Source organism: Suricata suricatta, chromosome X, assembly GCF_006229205.1.
Source record: "Suricata suricatta isolate VVHF042 chromosome X, meerkat_22Aug2017_6uvM2_HiC, whole genome shotgun sequence".
NCBI classification, from domain to species: domain Eukaryota; kingdom Metazoa; phylum Chordata; class Mammalia; order Carnivora; family Herpestidae; genus Suricata; species Suricata suricatta.
In genome coordinates this window covers 86,894,724-86,915,691 of record NC_043717.1, presented here as the reverse complement: position 1 = coordinate 86,915,691, position 20,968 = coordinate 86,894,724, and the positions used below count along the sequence as shown (strand labels likewise).

General features: G+C 37.8%; 1 protein-coding gene across 3 annotated transcripts in view; it reads left to right on the top strand.

Moving 5' to 3' along the window:
* The window catches only part of TENM1 (teneurin transmembrane protein 1), a 552,583-nt gene that overhangs the window by 256,170 nt on the left and 275,445 nt on the right, over window positions 1-20,968 (top strand). For 2 of the 3 annotated variants that reach the window (XM_029929999.1, XM_029929998.1), the window contains exon 6: window positions 13,748-13,900. In XM_029929999.1, the coding sequence (XP_029785859.1) occupies window positions 13,748-13,900 (153 nt within the window). The remainder of the gene's footprint in view (window positions 1-13,747; window positions 13,901-20,968) is intronic. The other variant, XM_029930000.1, reaches the window with a different exon arrangement.

The following is a 20,968-nucleotide window of genomic DNA, read 5'->3' as shown; positions in this document are numbered from 1 at the left end:
GGTTTCATACACAGACACCAAGAAGGTTGGGATGAAAAAGAGAAGAGATCGTAAAACTAATAGAAAGTATATAGCATATGTATGACTTCAGTTACCTGTGATCCAGTAATCCAATAAAATAAAGTGTCCATATAAAAAGATGACTGTACTGCTGTTCTCATATTTTGAATTGATGCAGGGTTGTTATACAACTTCCAGTTCTTTCCTACGCACTTACCTAAGATGGACAGACAAAAGTGGTTTCAATAATCAGTCTGTGGGCAAAGAGCAGAGTTTTCCTCTCGGCAAAAATAACTGGTTAGCATGAAAATTTAACCTACAACTTTGGCCTCATTAGCCATATATGCCAGCTAAATTACTTCAGCACTAAATGGCATTGGGTAGGAGAAATGGACCACATCTTCTCTTGGTCCTGAGTAAGAGAGAAGCTGGTATCTGTGTGTCCTGCGCAAGCACTTCCTCTCTTTAGATTTCAGTTTCGTCTTCTGTAAAATGAGGAGGCTGAACCAAATGGTTGATCTGTGGTCTTCTCCTTTTCCAAAATAAGATTTTCAGTTTTAGAACACTTTTAGATTTACAGAAAAGATGCAAAGATAGTACAGAGAATTCCCATATATTCCTCATCTGGTTTCTCCTATTATTAACTTCTTGGATCATCATGGCCCATTTGTCACAACTAGGAAACCAACGATGATAATTACTATGAATTGAACTTGACTCCTGATCTGGATTTTACCAGTTCTTCCCCAATGTCCTTCTTCTGTTCCAGAATCCCATTCTGTACAGGAAATTACATTCAGAATCATGCTTCCCTAGCCTCCTCTAGTATGTGACAGTTTTCTGTCCTAGATGACCTTGACCATTTTGTGGAGCACTGATCAGCTCGTTTTGCACATTGTCCCTCAATCTGAGTTCTGCTTATTTTTTCATGTTGAGGCTGGAGTTATGGAGGAAGACCACAGAAGTGCCATTATCGTCACATCACATCAGGGATACATGCTATCATGTCCATGCTGTCACTGATGATGTTAACCTTGGTCACTTTGCTGAGATAGTGTTTGTCAAGCTTCTGTGCTGTAAATACTTACTCCCTCTTTTTCTAAACTATACTAGTCTGTGGTCTTTTTGACCTCTTACATACCATGATTTTATTATGTTCCAGTCAGATTCCCTTACCTGAATGGATCAATTTGCTGGAGTTGAATCCATCACCCAGGAATGCATACTTGTAGTGGGTAATTCAGCTGGAAATTTCATTGGGACCCATTTCATACAAAATAGGGCTACATAAGAACTGTCCATTATGTTTCTTAAAATGAGATTCTAACGACTTTCTGCTAACCTTTGTAGAAAGTACACTCTATAAGGAATGATGACTTTACAAATCTTAGAGATGCTCTAATTTCTGGAAACCTTTTACCAAGAGAACCCAAAATCTACAGCTTCCAACCCTCAGTGATCATAATGATGGAGACAAGGAAATTAGGAGCTCTGGAGATGTAGGCAGGGAAAGGAGGGAAATGAATGTTCTACATTAAGTCAAGGGTTTGGAATTAGGAAACTATATGAGGTGTTTTGTTTTTGTTTTGTTCTCTATGCCAACGCTGTGTGAAGATGGCTGCAGAAATTCTCTTAGAGACCTGAGTCACTCCAGATTGCTCTCTCCAGAAAAATCCAGACCTCTTCTAGGGCAGGGAAGCAGAGGGTGCGATTGAGCATATGACCTTCTACCTTGCTCCATTTCCAACATGGTTTTGGAAAGGCTATCTTGAGGGGAGAATTAACCAGGTGTAATATTCATGACTAATTTTTATTGAGCTTTTATAATGTGCCAGGCATTTTTCCAGGTACATTACATGTACTGACCTGCAAGGTCCTCACAAGAACTCTATGGGGAAGGTACTATTATCATGCACGTTTTATGGTGAGAATACTGAGACCCAGGTATTAAGTAATTTGCCCGAGGCCACTCTGATACTAACTGTAGCAGAGCAGGGATTTAAAACCAGACACCTTTGTTCCACACTCCTTGACCTTAAGTACCATGTGACAGCTGGCTCCCTTTAGATAGACTGTAACCTCCCATAGGGCAAGGGTTTTGTAACCAAGCAGTTGCTGTTGTATTTTCAGAACCTAAGATGTAGTCATCAGCCAACAAATGATTATCGCATGAAAGGAAGAGAAGGTTTCAAGATCCTGGTAATAAATTGAGCCCAAATGTTCGTGACTTTTCCAGAAGTACACTGTCCTGGTGCCACCTCAGAAAACCCAGAACAAACTGGGTTATTTTAATCTTCTCCACTTTATTCTTTGTTTTCTTTCATTCTGATCAAAATCATGTAAGGCAGCTAAGAAGTCTTGATTACATACCCAGTTATAGTTTTCTTCCATACATCTGTTTTCTATGTTCTCATTTATGTCTCCTGACTCCCCAACCTCATATAAGCCCTGCTCTTTAATACTGTGAACAACCAAGTAAATGGAAAGAGTCTTAAAATCTCAACATTTAAAAGTTTGCAGAAGAACACATTAATCGTGCATCTATGGCCATGATAACATGATGCTAGATCAGAAGTGAGGGTTTTTTAAAAATGTTTATTTATTTATTTTATAGAGAGAGGGAGAGAGAGTGCACGTGAGTGAGCAGGGGAGAGACAGAGAGAAAGGGAGAGAGAGAATCCCATGGAGGCTCCGCACTGTCAGCTAAGAGCCTGACACGGGGCTTGATCTTACAAACTGTGAGGACATGATCTGAGCCAAAACCAAGAGTCGACTCTTAACCGAGACACCCGGGTACCCTAGAAAAGTGAGTTTTAAAGCATCAGCTACCACAGGTTGATGATATAAATCAATGAATTTATTTCCATTTTTATAATTTAAATACATACAGGGCAAATGGTTAGAGGAGGAGAGAGTTTCCATATAAGTCTATTTCTCATTCTCCATATTTATGACTTTCATCTGGACCTTTTAAAAGAACATGGGTATAATTACAAATAAACACTCAAACCAGCCATCAATAATGATGAAGTAATAGGCATAATTTGGACCAGAGTAAAAGGGAGAATTTGCTAAGCAGAAAATGAAGGGAAATGGATAGAAAAAGAAAATTTTAAAGAATGAAAAAGTACTGATTTCTGGCTAAATTGATATTTTTGCTACATTATTCATTAAATGAATTTTTTAAAATTTATCCCTTCATTATGCTGCTTATTCCTCTTGACCCTACAAAGCAAATAATAATACAAAAGTAAGTAAGATTAGAGTTACGGAGACCACTTATTGCTGCTATGTCTTGAGAGGAAAACACTAAATAATTGTGTCTGACTGATAAGGAATACACAGATGGGCCCGTTATGCAGCTGCAAATGGAGATCATATATTACACCTGTGATAAGGTACCCAAATAGACATGTTATTTATAAATATTGCTGCAGTCTGGGAATGGAAAATATAAAATACATAGTAATGAAAGTTTTAAGATAATGTAATATAGAACTGGGATATTAAAATGATTTATTACCTTGATAGAATCTTCTCTAGCCTCGATACTGGATAAAACTAGGACCATACTAAGCCAAAAAATGGAAAAAAATATATGCTACAAGAGAGAATAATATATTTCATTTAGGAAAGGAAATGTAGGGATTGAAACACATGTCTCAACAAGAAAGGTGTCCTCATTGCTTCCATTGTACTATCTCCATCTTTTCTTTATTTGTCGTTTAATTTTACTGTTTCAACATGGCAGACTTGCAAAATGTGTTATGTAAACCAGTTCAAGTAAAAATGACTTTTTCTTTTTTCTTTTTTTGCTTATTTTGTCTAAATTAGTGAAGTTGTTTCTTTGAAAAGAAGTTTCGCCCATCCCCAACACAACAGCTTTTCAGGCTTTGAAACATGTTCGAAAGGGATATCAAAGCCATATTGACTCCATTCAAATTACTTTGAAAAGGAACATTTAAGTATGTTTTATCTATGTTCATGATGTAGTGCAAGCACAAATAGTATTTTTAGTAGAAATGTATATGTACAACCGTAGGAATAAAGAGAGAAAACGTGAATGAAACTGCTGAGGCAAAAGTAAGGTACCATAAATAAACATGCATTGCTTTATTTAGTTCTTGGAAAATGCTTCCCCGAAAACTAATGGTTTTCAATCTTGCATGTAATCTGGTTATTACCTGGATAAAACCAAGATCTGAAGGTAATTTATCGAAGGGCTATAGTTCACTCATATACCAATTTGATGTGTAGTGTAATGAAAATGGGATTTATTTTAAGATAGAAAGATCACTGCGTTTAATTCAAGTAGCATTTTTGCAGTAATGCCCTTTATTGCAGAAGCATCTAGCTTCACACGATGTCCCCTAAAGTATGGGTCTGGCAAGATTGCTTCCCATAGGAGTTAACTTGAAAGGCTGAAGTCATCAGGGGTCACCATCTGGGTAATGTACTTGGAATATTTTTCAGGAAGGGAACTGTTCAACATACAAGTAGATCTGTAGCTCTGACAATCTTTGGAAGTCAAGTGCAAAAGCAGTAGCATTCCTTAGCCTGAAGGAACATGAAGCAAGATATGTAAGGGAACTGGTGGGGAAAATATTTGCTGACAGAAAGGAAAGACAAATTACTTTGAAAAATATCACATGCTTTCATCTTGCCATGATTTGAAATGTATGACATCATCTATTATGGACAGGATTTTGTTTGTGAGACAGATTTCAAATGTTCTAAATAGGCTTATTAGTAGTATTAGAAAATAACATCAGAAACTTCTTGCAACAAATAAATACAGCATCCTTAGCTGAATGTGTACATTTTCAGATGCAAGATGAATTCCTTGAAAACAAAGTTGTGTTTGCTTTATACCTACTGCAATTTCAAAGTTTACTTGCGTATTTAGTATCAAACCACAATTTATCTTGTTACTAAGTGGGTTTTAATATTATCTATAAGAGAGTGGACAGAAAATACCAAAAGATACAGAATAATATGAAAGGTTTCATATCCTGGCAATAGCATTATAAAGATATTCCAATAAATTTAACTGTCAGAAAAGCTCTTCCAAGTGTTTTGGGCAAGTCTTTTGGACCCCCAATCCCTTTATTTGTTTTTTAAATTTTAAATATTTATTTATTTTTGAGAGAGAGAGAGACAGTGTGCAAACGAGGAGGGACAGAGAGAGAGGGAGACACAGAATCTGAAGCGAGGGAGACACAGAATCTGAAGCAGGCTCCGGGCTGTGAGCTGTCAGCTCAGAGCCTGATGCAGGGTCAAAACCCACAGACAGCAAGATCATGACCTGAGTCAAAGTGGGAACCTTAACCGACTGAGCCACCCAGACGCCCCTGGACTCCCAATCCCTTTCAATCAAGAGTTCTGTTTTATCTGCTTTATGTGTTTGGGGGTTATTCAGATTTTATTGCTGAATTGTTCTGCTGCTTTGAATTGTTTTGAAAAGCTTTATTTTAGATAGAAAATAGTAATAAAAAAGAATTAATAAAACAATGCATCCAATCTTTCAGCTTTAAAAAAAAGGTTTGTTGAGCATATAGTGTTTTTTATTATATAACAATACATGAATACATTGTCATTGTAAAACATTCTAACATTACCATGAAAATATTGAACTTCCAGGTCCCCACTCTAAAGATCAGTGACTTGGTATCAATTCTCCCAGTTCTTTGTATGCATTTTCATATTTGCCTAAATAGGATTATTGGACATGCATTGTTCTCCAACGATTTTTTATAAAAATCTTAGAGCTCTTTTCATGTCAGTACATGTAGTTCAACCAATGGTGTGCTGATAAATGTTTAACAACCATCTCTCTGTGCAAAAAAAAATAGTTTGCAACATTTGCTGTTTCCGAGAGTGTTAATAAACCCACCCTGGGTGATTTCAGCTACCAACATGACGTCGCTGAAGGCGGAATTGGGAAGACATGTTCACACTGGGCTCTTAGAAACCAGTGTAACCTGGCTCCTGTGCACCACTGAATCCATTATTTTTCTTTTTAGGATTTTTTATTTTGAAATAAATTTAGACTTCTGGAACAATTGCAGATGTAGCACTGAATTTCTGTGTACCTGTCACTCAGCTGGCAGTATTGACGTCTTACGTAACCATAGTACAATTATGAAAAGGAAGAGATTAGCATTAGTACAATGCTATTAACTCAAGTCAGAGTACAATACTTATTTCTACAGTTTTTCCTTTTTTGTTCTGTTCCAAGATTCTATCTAGGATCCCACATTGTATTTAATTGTCATGTCTCCTTGGCTTCCTCCAATCTGACAGTCTCTTGATATCAGTCTTTTTAGTTCTTACATAAGACTTCATAATATGAGTATACCACTCTCTCTGAGATGGATATATAGGCGGTTCTGTTTATTTAACTATCTTAACAAAGTCATTATGTTAACAATGCTATGTTGGCTGTTCTTATACATACCCTTTATGCACATATATTATTGTTTCTTTGGTAGATTCCTGGAAGTTAAATTCATTGGTCAAAAAGCATTCTGAGTTTAAACTTTGATCAATGTCACAAAATTGCTTTCTAAAGCTCCTTTTACCCCTTTATAGTCAGATCGGTGTGTAAGCAGAGTACCTCCTGACTACCAGGCACTGAGTGAGGTACCAGAGAGAAAGATTAAGAAGACACGGATTCTGCCCTTTGAATACTTTAGCGATGATGAGGCAGACATATAAATAGATACCTTCAATATAACATGGTGGGTCCTGTGATAGGGTGCCAAAAGAGAAACATCATATCTCTCTGTGAAATGTTCTAGATAGTCAAGATCAGCACTGTCCATATAAAAACAAAGCAAACCACATATGTTATTTAAAATTTCATAGTAGCCACATTAAAGATATAAAAAGAAGCAGACGGGAATAATTAAAAATTTTATTTAACCTAATATATATCTAAAATATCATTTCAATATGTAATCAGTAAAAAATTATTAATTGAATATATCCTATTTTTTCTTTTATACTAACTCTTCACCTCTGACTAGCCACATTTCAAACGCTTAATAGACCATGTGGCCAGTGGCTGTCATGTGGGATGGTATAGACCTAAGTAATGTAGCATGTATGTCCTACATCTGCTTCTGAAGCTTTCCTATAGTCTCTCTATTATACGTGAATATTTTTTCTTTTTAAGGGAAATGGAATGAGGAAGCAGTATCAATTATAACTGTTTAACTAGTGACCATCAGTCTTACTTAAGAGAAAGAAAGATCAACATCCTAACAGAGAGAGCAGAGAAGTAACTACTGAGAGACTCAGAGCTTTCAGCCTAGAGAACTGTGCAAGAGCTTCTTCTCATAAAGTTAGCTTGCCTTGAGATCCAAGGTGCTTGATTGAGTTTGGCAATTGGGGGTGGTGAGATATTCCATTTGTTACCTTTGTAACAAATGTATAATTTCAGAGCATAGGTTTTTGCAACTGGATAAACCAAGAAGGATAATGATTATAAAATGTTCAAGGCTTGGCACTAGAGAATATTTGTTAGGAGCGCATTAGGGACTGCCACTCTTAATCAGTTAAAATGACATTATTCCCAGAATATCTGAATAGGCGTACATATTCTGTCCAGCCATTGAATTTCAGTGAAGTGCGACATGGGACTGGTACTCCTGGAAATATCTGGGTCGTGTCAGTCTCTACACATTGAGGATGTATATTTTTATACATGTCTTTAGGAAAAATAACTTTGAGTTTGGGATTCGGAGTACTTCTATTAGATCTACTATAAATAACATTGCTCATTTTAAAATGAGTATTTGAGTATGCGTGATTTTAGTTTTATCACTTTCTATTCACTTGTAAGATTTATTAGTGACCAGTTTGTGACATTGGTTAGAGCACAGATCTAGCATTATCATGGGTGCAGTCCTTCAGTTTAAGAGTTTTCTACCACTCTTCTTCCTTTTATAAAAAGTTTATTTATTTATTTTGAGAGAGAGAGAGAGAGAGAGAGAGAGAGAGAGAGAGAGTGTGTGTGTGTGTGTGTGTGTGTGTGTGTGTGTGTATCTGGGGGAGGGACAGTGCTTGGGGTAGCACAGAGCCCAATACAGGGCTTGAACTCACGAACTGTGAGAACATGACTTAAGCCAAAAAGAAGAGTCAGAGACTTAACTGACTGAGCCACCGAGGTACCCTTTACCACTCTTCATCCTGACTGAGCTGCACTCATACTGGGCTCCTTAGTGTCCCTCAAACATTCCATACAAAACGTAGGAGTTTGGTGTAATTGCCATTCCTTCCTCCTGGAAGGTTCTTCAACTAAATATTCATATGGATCCATTTCATTCAAAACTTGGTTCAAATATTACCTCCTCTGAGAAGCCTTTCCTGACTAGTCTTATTTCTTTTACAATAACCACCCATTATTCCATTTATTTGCTTCTTTGTTTCTACACAGCTATATATGATATATAGCTATATAATATATCATTATTATATATTAATTATATCATATATTTATTCATTGTATGCATGTCTTAGCCCACCACCCTCTCATATGAGTACTGAAAATTAGAGATTTTTTAAAAATTTTTATTCGCTGCTGTAAACTTAGAACAGTGCCTGGCACAAGGGGTTCTCAAAAAATATTTGCTGCATCAATATATGAATATAATTTAATACTGCCTGGTTTTTCATTACCAGCTATACCCTTAATTCTAGCCAGTTGGCTTATAATGTTTACACCTGGGTTTGGGGAACTTGCCTCCAAAATGTGGCTAATAGATACATAGCATAGATCTGGATGGAGACCCACAAGAAGATAAGGACTCTGTATCCTCATCCTGCTTCCTATGCATCTGATATGCAATCAGCATGTCCTGGTTAGGCTATATTGGTTGTTTAGAGCCTGTTCCATATTGGTTAGCCAGTACCTACGGTGTCCTGGCTGTTAAATATTTTTGTTATGACCTTTGCCTATATTCCAATATTCCCAATGTGCCTGCATATGCTTTGAAAATATTTGTTGAATGAAAAATACATCTCCATAAAAGAAGTAGTGCCAGCTCTTTCTAGTGGTGTATTGGTATGTCCCAAAGATCAACATGATTTTATTTATTGGTCTTAGTATGAATACAATATTATGTATTTCTAATAGAACTCCAAGTCTGGAGTTACCTAGTTACCTTAGTTTACCCTGTAAATACTTTTCTGACTTCCTTCCACAACTCAGCATATGGAAGTCCAGTTTGGAGGAAAGACCAGTAGCCTTGCTATGGTACCCATAATCTGTAGCAAGTAAGTTCACTTGCATTATGTATTGATACAAATATACATTACAAATAGCTTATCGCCTGGAAAAGACAATGTAAACTTAAAAAAAATGATAAAGCTTCACCACCCTCAAAGGGTATTCTACTAAATGTGCCCACACTTGTCTGTTTCAATGGACTGTTAGCAGTCCATTTCATTTGATGATGAAAAATTAATCTTTGCCTTATTATTTTGAAGTGATTTTTCAGCACATACATTTTTTTTCTGTCATTTTTGAGTGCCCTCAGGAAACTGGCTTAACTTAAAGTATATAAATTATTCCCCTTTATCTTCAAAATTAAAACCACTGTGCCTTTTGTTCCTTATAGCCAGTCTAATTTCACAAAAGTAACTGAACCAAGGGAATCAAACACATTTTCAGTAACTTTTAACATCCATAATTTTCCAATTATTTGGGGGTCAGAGTAAACCAAATTCTCTTTAAAAACTGGTAAACCCCTTTAATTGGAGTAAGTATGCTAAACCAACCATACTTTGAGTCTTGCAAGGAAGTCTGGGGAATGTCACTAATATAGCTTTATTAGCATGCCATCCTGTACTTTATTCAGAACCACTATCATTTGAGTTCCAATTGTTTCCAATAATTGCAAGAGAAATTCATCAGGCAGCACTGGCCTTAATCCAAAGAAAAGGGTAGAAACCAATTAAATGCTTAAAAGTTTTAAGGATAAATTAGAAGGTAGGTGTTAGAAATCTCTAGCTCCAACTAAAAGTGGATGAATGATTTTTAAATAGGCTATCTGGCCAGCTTCCCTGTTCTCGGTTGTTAATCCATATACTATATATGAGTATTAGACATACAAATTAGCCCTTTTCACTCTGCCTAGAAATGCAAAGAAAAATGTTAGAAGGACTATGAACAGATCCACTTTTTTTCCCTTTCAGTAAGATTTGGTTGCTGTTTAAAATTGCAATGAGAAAACAGATAAAAAGATTTCCCCAGCTTCTGTCCTAGTTATTGTTTTCTCCCAACATTATCTGCCCTCAGTAACCTCATTCATTCTCACAATGTCAGCCGTTGCCTCTGTGCATATATGATTCCGCAGTCTTGTTCTAGCCTTAATACTTCTCTAGAACTTCAAACCTCCAAAACTCGTGCATTGAACATTTCTATCAAGATAGCTCATTGGTCCCTGGAGACCGGCACCTCTAAAGATGCGTTCATTATATTTCCCCCATCACCCCACCCTGCCCCAAACCAACTGGTCATCAGTCGACAGTTCAACTTGTCATCATTCAACAAACACATGTCCAGCACCAGTTATTTGTAGCTAGTGCTGGGCGAAGTGCACAGTCCCCTAACTCTATTAATCGTTGCACTATGCTTTCAGTTACTCAGGCTTCAAACCTTAACCATGTTGGGTTACTCCCTTTTCCTCATTTTCTTCTGTTTTTGACCCCAGCACACCTACATGCGTGCATGAGCATGGGGGTGCACAGACATGCACGCACACACAGAACTTGTTACCAAACCCTGAGATGACATTTATGCAATTTCCCCTTAAGGAATTGCCTTCTTTGCATTCCCACTGCCACTGCCCTAATTGAGACGCTCATTATTTCTCATCTATATTATTGCAGTGGTCATCCCAATTTGTGTTCTTGCCAAATCTTTAGGCCTCCAATTCATCGTGTTCCACACTAGTATTGGATTTATCTTCCCACAAAGGGTGCTCCAATGATATCATTTGTTTACCTAGAAGGCATCAGTGCTCCCCATTGCTATCAAATTAATCCTCCTGAAGAAAACTGATCATAACACTCATTTGCTCAGAAAATAGCAATGCCTCCCTGTTGCCTAATAAATTGAATCCAAATATGTAAGCGTGGCATTCAACATCCCCACAATATGGTCCTAATCCTCCCTTCCAGCCTTAACTTCCACTACCATCTATACTAACTATACTCCAGCCAACCCCAGCGACTCCCTTTGCCTCAAATACATCCTGTGCTTTACAAAGTCGTATTTTGTTCAACCTGCCCCTTCACCCTACCCATTGCTGTCGGTTGTCAAAGCTCTATACATTCTTTAAGGCTCATCTCTAATCCTGCTTCCTTCATTAAAGCATCTCTGATTTGCCCAGCCAATTTTAATCTGTTGTTCCTTTAAACCACTTCTTTTTATAAGTTTTTAATTCCAGTTAGTTAACAAACAGTGTAATATTAGTTTCAGATGTACAATTTAGTTTGTCAACACTTAACATAAAACACCTGGTGCTCATCACTAGTGTCCTCCTTAATCTCCATCACCTCTTTAGCCCATTCCGCCACCCATATTGTCTTTGGTAACATCAGTTTGTTTTCTATATTTAAGAGTCTTTCTTGGTTCGCCTCTCTCTCTTTTTTCCCCCTTTGCTTGTTTTTTTGTTTGTTTGTTTGTTTAATTCCACATATGAGTGAAATCATGTGGGATTTGTCTTTCTCTGACTTACTTCACTTAGCATAATACTCTCTAGCTCCATCCATGTCACTGTGAATAGCAAAATTTCATTCTTTTTTATGGCTGAGTAACATTCCATTGTATATGTATACCACATCTTCTTTATCCATTCATCAGCTGATGGACACTTGGGCTGTTTCCATAATTAGGCTATTGTAGATACTGCTGCTATAAACAAGGGGGTGCATGTGTCCCTTTGAATGAGTGTTTTTGTATTCTTTGGATAAATACCCAGTAGTGGAATTTGTTGTATCATAAGGTAGTTCTATTTTTAACTCTGAGGAACCTCCATACTGTTTTCCAGAGTGGCTGCCCTAGTGTGCATTCCCACCAACAGTGCAAGAGGGCTCCCCTTTCTCCATATCCTCACCAACACCTATTATTTATTGTGTTATTGATTTTAGCCATTCTGACAGTTGTGAGGTGATATTTTATTCCTAGGTTGCCCGGGTGATTTAATATTCGCAAATCAATCAACGTGATACACCACATTAATGAAAGAAAGGATAAGAACCATATGATCATTTCAATAGATGCAGAAAAAGCATTCAACAAAGGACAACATCCATTCATGATAAAAACCCTCAACAGAGTAGATTTAGAGGGAACATACCTTAACATAATAAAGGCCATCTATGGAAAACCCACCGCTAATATCATCCTCAATGGGGAGACCTGAGACCTTTTCTCCAAAGGTCGGGAACGCGACAGGGGTGTCCACCCTCACCACTGTCACGGAACATAGTACTGGAAGTTCCAGCCTCAGCAATCAGACAATAAGCCACTTCTTTGTTTTTCGCTTTTTTGTAAGGATTATTTTCTTTGAAACCAGAGAATAAACCCTTTGTCTTAAAACAAAAATTCCTTTTCTCCCACATGGCAAACGTCACCAGGGTTCATTGTAATAATTATCAACAGTACAGAAATCCTAAAGAAGAAAAGGAAAATCCACCGTAGGTCCCCATGTTGTGACCACATTGCTGTGTGTCCTCCCAGCCCTCTCTCTCCAGATACCCACACGTCTACACACACTGTTCGGACTGCCTAGTACCCTGATGGTTTTCATTTGATGCATCATAATTATCCCCATGCCAGTTCATAGTCCTCTGCAACATGGTTTAATAGCCATGTAATCTTGTATTATTTATAATATCATCAGTTATTTCATTAATCTCGTTTGATGAATATTTAGATTGATCATAACTTTCTACTAGTTTTTAAATGTTACAATGGAGAGCCTTGTAGTTTGTACACATTCGTAATTAATTCATAGAAATGGAATTGTGGGCTAAAAGGGTAAGCCAGATTTTAAGGTTTTTTGATAAATGGTGCCACATTACCCTCCACAAAGGTGATTTTTTTTAAATACGCTCGTGAAGAATATATGAGAGTGCCCATTTTCCTGCACTCTGATCAACACAGGTATTTTTTTAATCCCGACAGCAATTGAACCTATATCACATCAATTACTCTGCATATCTTATACTTATTTTATACTCATATTACTTCCAACTCCTAACCTAATAGGCATCTATATTTTAACATCTGCAGCAGCTGTCATAGGACTATATGCATTCTGGGCATTCAGGAAACGCTTGCTACATTGAATTGAATCGGAGCCATAGCTGAGGCCTCCCATGTTCTCGCGATGGTCTGTCCACCATTACTCTGCAATTTCCATATACAAACTATAGTTTCAACAAAGGACATGGGAGAGGAAGAGCGAACAGTGCTGAGGAGCAGCGTCCAATCACCACTGTCGTTGCTTAACTAATACTCCAACGTCTATTACTGGGAGAGCGACGGCTTCAAACTTTTAACAATAGCTATTTAGGAAAGTTGCTACACGTGTAATGTAGGTATAAAGTGCAAGCTGGTTGGCCTAACTAAAAGGAAACCGGTCATGGCATTTTTAGGTGGAAAGGAACAGCTGGCTTAGAGACCGTGTCAACAAGTCTGGAATAAGTTCATGTGTGGCTTGTTTTCTTGCAGCAGTGCATTTGTTCGGCCTGACTTGGCAGCTGCAACCAGTTGAAGGACAGCTCTATGAAAATGGAGTTAGCAAAGGGAACAGAGGGACCGAATCCATGGATACTACTTACTCTCCAATTGGAGGAAAAGTTTCCGATAAATCAGAGAAAAAAGGTACAGTGATCAAAATGATTGATTTATTGATTATTGATTTCTTTCCTTCTAAGTTGGTCATTAGAGCCAAAGCTGGGATGGTTTCACTTCACATTAAATTTCATGATCACTCGAAAGAAGTACTCTACGTGGACAGAATAAATACATGTAAATGTCTTATGAAAGCAAATTTTCCTTTCTCCAGTGCCTTGAGTATAAACCAATTAAACTTTTCAGATATGTAGGCAATTTTGAAAATAGATAAATATTTACAGGATGGAGGTTTCAATACAATGGAAATTGCATTTCGCATATAACTACCCTGAAGCAACATGGGATTTTGATTAAGTTCTCTATGTCCAAGCCCAGCATTTATATATAACATTTTACAAAGGGTATATGGAAATTTCTTCTGTTTATAATAAGAAAAAGCCTTTTATGCTTAATATAAGGGTGAATGTTTATGTCAAAGTGAGGGAACATGAATTTTTTTCTCGTTGGGGAACACGAATTCTTCATAGTTGGAGAAAAGAAAAAAGCACTTTGAGTGCCGAATTGTTAAATTTAACCAACAAAAGCTTGAGCTACCAGACTTATTTACAATAAATGTCATAGGACCAATATTCCCAACATCTTATTCACATTGAATGATCTTAGTCTTAATATACAAGTATTGAAAATAGCTGAAAGTTTATATAATGATTTCTTTGGAGACAGGATTCAGCACACAAAGACTCAAACAGTGTCAAATTTCAGCATGGCCTTCAAAAGCAGAAACTGCAAACAAAACATATAGCCAGCAGAATCCTAAATGTCTTTAGGAGATCACATATAAACAGATGAATGAATGAATGATCCAAACTCTACCCTCAAGTAGTTTACAATTTTAGGGACTCCTAGGTGGCTCAGTCGGTTGAGCATCCAACTTCAGCTCAAGTCATGATCTCGTGATTCATGGGTTCAAGCTCTGTGTCGGGCTCTGTGCTGACAGCTCAGAGCTTGGAGCCTGCTTCAGATTCTGTGCCTCCCTCTCTCTCTGCTCCTCCCACACTCCTCCTCTGTCTCTCTGCTCTCTCAAAAATAAATATTTAAAAAATTTTTAAAAAAGAAGCTTACAATTTTATAGGGGTGGTAAGACAGTCCTTTTTTTGGTTGATTAGTTGCAAACAAGATATTTTGTTTTGTAGTTGAGTTACTCATCTTGACTGGTTTTTACTTTCTTTTGGGAGATTCTTTGTAGGGTTTGCTCTGTTTTGTTTTTGTTTGCTTTCAAAAAAGCAGTTCTTCTTTGGTGTATGCTTTAATAAAAATTCATGCTTAGGTTTCAGGAAAACATTATGATTTGTCCTAGTTTTCGATTCATGATGCAGTTTACGTCCTTGTTTAAAAATACTGTCTCTAGCGTTGGCTGACCTTTCACAGCAATTTTCATTGTTGCTGCTGAGAGAGGCTGAGGGTAATACAAGGGTCAGAGATGACAGAGGAAAGGATCTGAGTACATTTGGACATGGACTTTTTATCTCTTACCTTCTTTCCTACTGTTTGATTCCTTTATATCTTCAAGTGCAAGAGCCGTCATTTGGTGCCTTTGGGGTTTCTTGCCATCCACACTTGAAAACCATGAAGTATCTATTTGAGGGAAATGAAACATGCAAGACAAAAGGTCATTACATAGTTGTTATCAGAGCATATTCATTTTTATTCTAACTCAGATATCTGTAATTCCCTCCCACAAAGTACAGTTGACCCTTGAACAACAGGAGTTTGAACCACACAAGAAGGGACTGGTGCCCCTAACCCCAGCGTTGTTCAAGAGTTAACCACAGTTTGATAACAATAATGGAAATTTATTAAATAATTAACCATGTCAAGAATTGGTTCAGCCACTTCAAAGGTGTTATATAATAAAGGTAACATTATAGTCCTCATTTTCCAAATAGTAAAAAAAAAAAAAAAAAAGAGGCACAGAGAGGTTAAGTAACTTGCCCAAGGTCACAGAGCTAGAAACTGGTGGTCTGATTTCAGAGCCTTGTCTCGACACATTACTGAAATCCACACGTAAAACATACATGAAAACAACAAAAGATACTTTACCAAATGAGAGCAAAGCCCGAGTCTATTCATGATGCGTTTTTCAAAAAATTGTATGCACTTATATTTTAATGTGTTGTGACAAGTTTCCATAAATGAAAAATGCTTTTAGGTTTCTGCTCAATTATAACAATAAGCAGGCTAAACAAATTTCAGATTAATACTTTATTAAGAAAAATCATTAAGGGTTGATGCCATATACACCAAGTTGTTATCTTAAACTGAGTTTTTATGGCAGTCTGAAGAAAGCCCTAACTGTAACTGCACATCATAGTTCTGCTATATTAGGTCTTTACTGCATATCACTCACTGAGTAAAAACATAGCCCCTGTTTTATAATGCCATGTGTATACTAAACCAAACCTTGCAGAAGATGTAATATACTATAAGGATATTTTCAACTGGTCAGCTGTATCCTTTTATGATTTTCTAGGCATCACACACCCCATAAAAATAGTTGTAGAAGCTTGTCTTAATGATGCTCTGTGCATTAAAATATAAAACTAAAAACGAGATAATCCTTTTTACATTGTTTTCCTTACTCTCCTAGAGGATTGGGCATTGTAGCACTGTGGTTAAGAGCCTGGGCTCTGGAGTCAGACGGACCTGGCTTTGACTACTGACCGTGCCATTTACTGGCTCTCCAACCTCAGGCAATGAATTGATACAACCTCGCTGAACTAGGATCCTCACCTACAATATGAAGATGACAATAATAGTACCTGTCTCAAAAGTTGGTGGTGAAGAATAAGTGAGATAATGGTTATGAAGCATATAGGGCAGTACTAGACACATTGTTTAGTAGAGCAGTAATTATTATGACCAAATGATTGGAAAATTACCTTGAATTTATTGACATCCTATTGGGTACTATATGGATCCTTTCAAACTGGTATCAGCTTTTCCATGGATGATGGCCTTCTTGGGATTTAGATGTTTTCTCTTTTTAAGGCTTGATCTCTCTTAACAATTTAGCATCTAATATTTTGTAATTATCATCACCTTCACCATCAAAGTGATGGATAAAATAGAATGGCACGGAAAACAAAAATCAAATTCTATTGGAATTGGTTCCCCATGACCAGTAGTTAAATATATCTGCTTCTCCTTAGGAGGTTAAAGATTTTTCTCACTATTTGGATTTCCAAATGAAAGAAAAAAGAATATTTGATTATAGACACTTAGTATGCTAACATTTTCTTTTTGAAATTTATTTGAATAGTTTGAATGGAATTTGCAAAAGAAGACCAGAAAGACCAGCTGTCAGTTGTTCAATAAACATTAATAGAATTGAAACCCCCTACTACCACAGTAACTTACAAACTAGTCATAAACTCTTTCTCTTCAACTAATAAACATTATGTAGCAACTACTTTTTTTTTTTTTAAATGAACTGTCAGCACAGAGCCTGACACAGGGCTTGAACTCACAAACTATGAGATCATGACCTGAGCCAAACTCAAGACACTTAACTGACTGAGCCACTCAGGTTCGCCATAACAACTACTTTAAACAGAACAGGGGATAGAAAAGAGTAAAAGACTTAGTCCCAGACCTGAGTTATGTGACACCTATAAATTGACCTAAAAAAATAATTACAATGCAATTCATCAACTAATGTGGTATATTAAAATATTAAAGATTATCAATCCAACATCTTTATTTAAAGATAAAGAAATTGAAGTTCAGAAGGGTCAAGAACACAGAGGACACACAAACGGCGTTTGAGTCCACCCCTTCTGTTTTCTCATCTGTTATTAAAATAATGTAACACAAACTAAACATATAAATTGCTAAAGAGGTTTTCTAAGGAAGTATCAAAGGCAAAAACTAAACAAGTAGAGAAATTGATGTTACTCCGGCTATTGCAATACGGAAAGTATTCCAGGTCGGAAGATCAGAGTGTCTGAGCAAAGTGGATTTTGCCTTAGACTTTTATACAAGGTGTGGATAGGAACACGTGGGGTGGGTGACAGTTGGGGGGATTGTTTTGTACTCCAGGGTAGTCTCAGTCAGTCAGCTTAGCAGGAAATGTTTGTGTCTGTGTCTAGCTAGTTGAAGGAGAACAAACAGCTCTAATCTCTGCTAATTATTTATGAGACAAAGAACGGGCGATTGGAACGTCTGTATTTGGTCTTTTGGCAGGTTCCAGCAAAAAGGGAAAGGTCTGTGTTTTGCCTTGTTACAGGTAAACAAAGGGGTTTAAAATGCAGTTCTTATGGGAACCATGAGAAAGGGTAGACAGAGTCATATCTATAAGTCATATGGGAAAGAGTTTCTAATGAAGTCATTTTTGTTTTTGTTTGTCTTGCAGTAAGTCATTTCCCAAAACATAAAAGAGTAAGAGGATTTCAGGAAAAAAAATTGGGGAGGATTTCTTTTTATATACACTTATTTTTATATATTCTCATTTTTTTATTTTGAGAGAGAGAGAAAGTAGCATAAGGGCAGACAGAGGGGGAGAGAGAAAATCCAAAGCAGACACTATGCTGTCAGTGCAGAGCCCAACATGGGGCTCAATCTCACAAACCGTGAGATCATGACCTGAACCAAGATCAAGGGTCAGATGCTTAACCAACTAAGCCACCCAGGAGCCCTAAAGGTTGGGAGGATTTCTTCCAGGAGCATAGGGATGTGGTCAAGTCCAACAGCGTCAGCAGGTATCTGAAAGAGGAAGATTATCCAGTAGTGGAGGGTACTGAATTCCTGCAGGTTGGATGCCAATCTAGAGCACAAAACAAAAAGGATGGCTGGACAGAACTAGATAACACTCAAGTCAGCCTTTATCTCCTTTATAATATTTTGCAAAAGTCTGGCCTTAGGAGAAAGTGGCATTTCTTTGAAATTCATTCTATAAGATCTGTCTCCACAAAGTTGAAGTGGTAAAAAATAAAAAGTATTTTCTAATCCAATGTGTGCTGAATATATGACCATATAAACAACATATAGTTGGGGCGCCTGGGTGGCTCAGTCAGTGGAACATCTAACTCTTGGTTTCAGCCCAGGTCATGATCTCACAGTTTGTGAGATCGACCCCCACATCAGGCTCTGCACTGATAGCAGGAAGCTTGCTTTGGATTCTCTCTCTCCTTCTCTCTCTGCCCTCCCCTGCTCATGCTCACTCTCTCTCTCTCTCTCCCTCTCTCTCTCTCTCTCTCTCTCTCTCTCTCTCTCTCTTTCTCTCTCTCTCTCCCTCTCTCTCTCTCTCTCCCTCTCTCTCTCTCTCTCTCTCTGTGTCTCTGTCTCTCATTCCTCTTCTCATTCTCACTCTTTGTCTCTCTCAAAATAAATAAATAAACTTAAAAAACAACAACAGCATATAGCTGATTGATATGATACAACTTAAGCCTGTCATGAAGATGCTTTAAACCAGACCATGCAACAACTATAGCTGCACCTCTCTGGGCTCCAGTTTCTTATCTGAAAAATAAGGGAATTGGCTTTGTATGGGTTGAAAAATAATTTTTCCTCTAACCTTCTAGGCTCTTGGCTGAGGCAACCACCCACCTGCAGCTGTAATAAAAAGCCAGATTAGTAGATGGACCTCGAAGGTGTCATGCTAAGCAAAATAAGTCAGGCAAAGAAGGACAAAAACCATATGTTTGCACTCATATGTCTAACAGGAGAACAGGAGAAACCTAATGGAGGACCATGGGGAGGGGAAGGGTGAAAGAGAGTTGGGGAAAAAACAAAGAGCCTGGGCCACTCCAAGAGTTACTATTGCTGGGTCATAGGGGAGTTCTACTGATAGTTTTTTGAGGACCCTCCACACTGTTTTCCAGAGTGGTTTTACCAGTTTACATTCCCACCAACAGTGTAGGAGGCTGCCTGTTTCTCCACATCCTCGCCAGCATCTATAGTCTCCTGATTTGTTCATTTTAGCCACTCTGACTGGTTGAGGTGGTATCTCAGTGTGGTTTTGATTTGTATTTCCCTGATGCTGAGTGATACTGAGGATTGTTTCATGTGCCTGTTGCCGGCCACCACTTTAAATACCATCTCCAGAGGCGCCTGGGTGGCTCAATGGGTTAAGCATCCAACTTCGGCCCAGGTCCTGATCTCATGATTCATGGGTTCAAGCCCCACATCAGGTTCTGTGAGGACAGCTCAGAGCCTGGAGCCTGTTTCAGATTCTGTGTCTCCCTCTCTCTCTGTGCCCCTCCCCCATTCATGCTCTATCTCTCTCTGTCTCAGAAATAAATAAAACTATTAAAAATTAAAAAAAAAACATCTTGAGCTGAAGACAAAAAATGTTGGGGGTAGGGAGCCCAGTTATGGGAGGCTGTCAGGCAAAGCACGGTGAGCAAGAGTATGGTTGGTACACAGATTTAAGTCTTCGCCCTCTCCAACTGTTAAGAGTTTCTAGAAATGTAGGCACATCTTTCTGGTACAGAGAAGAAGCCACCCTTACAGATGGAGATTTCCTTATGAATGTAAATGTCTCTTACAAAAGGGTAACCTCAGTGCAGGTTTTCCATGTGTGCTGTTTCTTCAAGATGATCCTTATGCCAAAGAATCGTGCTGTGGGGTGGCAAATTTAGCTCTCCTTCAGCTTTAAACCCTTTGGGGAGTGGAGGAGAAATAACAGTCAGTGAAATACATTTTACAAATTAAATCTTACCCAGAAAGCACAAATGTAAAACAGATAAAAGCCACATGTCTCCAGACAAAATGGGGGAGGGAGGTCAGATTCCTGCCACACCTCCCCTAGTCCTGCCTTTTCCTTTCGTTGTTCTCCATTCTCCTCCCAGCTGCTGAAACTTTGACAAACAAGGGGTGATGCTCCCTAGGACTGGCTTATCTCTAAGGTCCCCTCCAGCTGTGTACATTATGCGTCAGTGAATTTTGCAGTTAAGGAAGAGCACTTAGCCATTCCAAGTAAAAGTGGACCTATTTTTGCAAAAGGGGAGTATACTCTTGAAAAGTGGTTGAAATGCAAGTCTGTAAAATTTGTAACCACTTTGGCATTTAACGTTCTTGCTGAGAATTCTGTTGTAA